Raw genomic sequence first — 2251 nt, 5'->3', positions numbered from 1 at the left:
TGTGTGTGTGTGTGTGTGTGTGTGTGTGTGTGTGAGAGAGAGATAATTCTTCTATTTACTATTTTCTAAAAAGCCACTAATGTCAGTCTCACCAGGATTGAAATTATTTCGTTTGCAGTGGCTTTTCTCAAAAACTGATGCATTTGTGTGTGTTCTGTGAAAACCTACCAATAGTTATTTAATTGTTGAGTATGCCCTGCTTACAATTAGCCATAAATATTTTAATGCATTAATATTCTGTAACGTCCCAGTAAGGACAACTGAATTTTTTTCTTTTTGTTTACGGACTTTAATTGAAGATTTCATTGCCAAGCACTAATCTGATCGTTGTGCGCATGCGCATCATACCAGGGCTTTGGGAGAGTCAACCACGTCTTCAGCGCCAGAGAATCTGAGTCATTTTAGCCAATCGGTTCGTTCGGACGGTTCGTTTTAATTAACTGATTCACAACCGAGTCATCACTCTAAAGCGTTCCAAAGTTTCCGCGTGGAATTTTACTTTCTTTTCTGTCATAAACGTGTTGTTTAACATTGATTGTTTATTATTAGGTTATATAGCGGCGTCAAATATTGTATTAAACTTTATTATTAATAACCTGACATCAATAATAATTAACAGCCAGTTGAAATAAAGCTATTTCTTAACTGTATTGCTGTCAGATATAATAATATTTTTCCAATCTCAGTTTTACCCTGACTAATACAAAATCGTACAGTCCGGTGTTCTCCAAACGCTTCGCGAATCGATTCGACCGAATCTTTTAAAGGATTCAGTTCATAAGAACGAGTCGCTCATGAATCGGGCTTCACAATCAGCGTCGTATAACGGGATCTGTGATCCGGCAGGGCGATGGCTCGGACCCTACACCGAACCCAAATAAAGCTGGACACGGAAAACCACTGTCCTGCATTGCACCGTGTTTAAGTACGTGACCGACAGCGAGCGCGGGGGCCGGTGTTCTGGTGACGTCAGAGGAGCGGCGGCCCTCATTGTCTGTAAAACAGCTCGTTTTCATCACATATATCTTCTGTGTTCTCCGTGGTCGTGTGTTACATTTAAATCTTTAATCTAAGATCAAATGCTGTTTGTGTCTTATCTAACAAGCTGGTCTGTGTATAAATCAGATGGGAGTCAGTCTGGTGTGACTGTAAGCATAAGCTGTGATCAGAGGATACGGGGCTTTATAACTGGATTCCTGCGCTCACAAACAACTAAAGTTTTGCATTGCTTGCTGTCAGAACTAGTATGCTGGTTGATATATGTTGACAGAGTTGTGGCTGGGGGCCAGATTGTGTCCGGACACCCCAGCCATCCCGCCGAGGGCCGTAGCTCTGCTGCTGGACCCAGAGGTCACAAGGGGCCCAGAAGTTTCTAGGGGCCCACAGCAATTTCTTAATCGTGCTTTAAAGAAGGTCCCAGAATTCCTAGCTCCGGCCGGGTTGTGGGCTGTCCATGCCGGTGTCCTGCTGCGGGACCGTCCATCACGGCTCCTCTCCGAGGAGAATCATCCACAAGAAGCCGGGAATCAGGACTTGTTTGAGTCAGCCGTGCTCTTCTGTCGGGCTGAGAATGCTGCGGACTGCTTTCAGTCTGGAGGGAGTCGAGGAGCGAGACGAGGAGCAGGAGGACGAAGGAGAAGATCTGAGGGATGGCGGGATCCCGTTCATTATTAATAGGGGGGGTCTGCCCATAAACGAGGAGACCTGGGAGCAGATGTGGCGGCACGTCGCCCGCATACACCCGGATGAAGAAGCAGTGGCCAGGAGGATACGGGGAACCGGCGACCTTCCCAAGGTACAGCTTTCACAACGAGAAATGTGCCAAAACACCCAGTGGATGTTCTTCAGGTGGGCCTTTCCCAAGTACACTTCCATAATGTACTTAAAGGGTTAGTTCACCCAAAAATGAAAATTAGCCCATAAATTACTCACCCTCAAGTCATCCTAGGTGTATATGACTTTCTTCTTTCAGACGAATCCAGTCGGAGTTATATTAAAAATAGTCTTTGATCTTTCAAGCTGTTTAATGCCACTCAGCAGGTGTTGCAGTGCTTCAGTCCAAAAGAAGTTAAATAAAAAGCACACATCCATAACAAAAGAGGTTTTCCTTTGCTAAAGTAAGGAAACTTTGCTTCCTTTGCTCCTGTAAACATACGTTGGTTTTCGCGAGACTCACCGGCGCATGCGTAACGCTGACCTCATACGTCAGCCTCCCGGAGCTGCTTCTGTGTACAACTGCTGGCGCAAGCTA

At 45.4% G+C, this 2251-nt stretch overlaps 1 protein-coding gene across 1 annotated transcript in view; it reads left to right on the top strand.

The window, feature by feature from the left end:
• The first annotated feature begins 779 nt into the window (after positions 1-779).
• The window catches only part of vash1 (vasohibin 1), an 11624-nt gene continuing 10152 nt past the window's right edge, over positions 780-2251 (top strand). Inside the window, exon 1 of the mRNA XM_016504498.1 lies at positions 780-1795. Within this exon, the coding sequence (XP_016359984.1) occupies positions 1454-1795 (342 nt within the window). The 5' untranslated portion in view covers positions 780-1453. The remainder of the gene's footprint in view (positions 1796-2251) is intronic.

Source organism: Sinocyclocheilus anshuiensis, unplaced genomic scaffold (assembly GCF_001515605.1).
Source record: "Sinocyclocheilus anshuiensis isolate Anshui unplaced genomic scaffold, SAMN03320099.WGS_v1.1 scaffold598, whole genome shotgun sequence".
NCBI classification, from domain to species: Eukaryota; Metazoa; Chordata; class Actinopteri; order Cypriniformes; family Cyprinidae; genus Sinocyclocheilus; species Sinocyclocheilus anshuiensis.
Note: the sequence above shows the minus strand (reverse complement) of the source record. Positions and strands in the feature narration are given on the sequence as shown.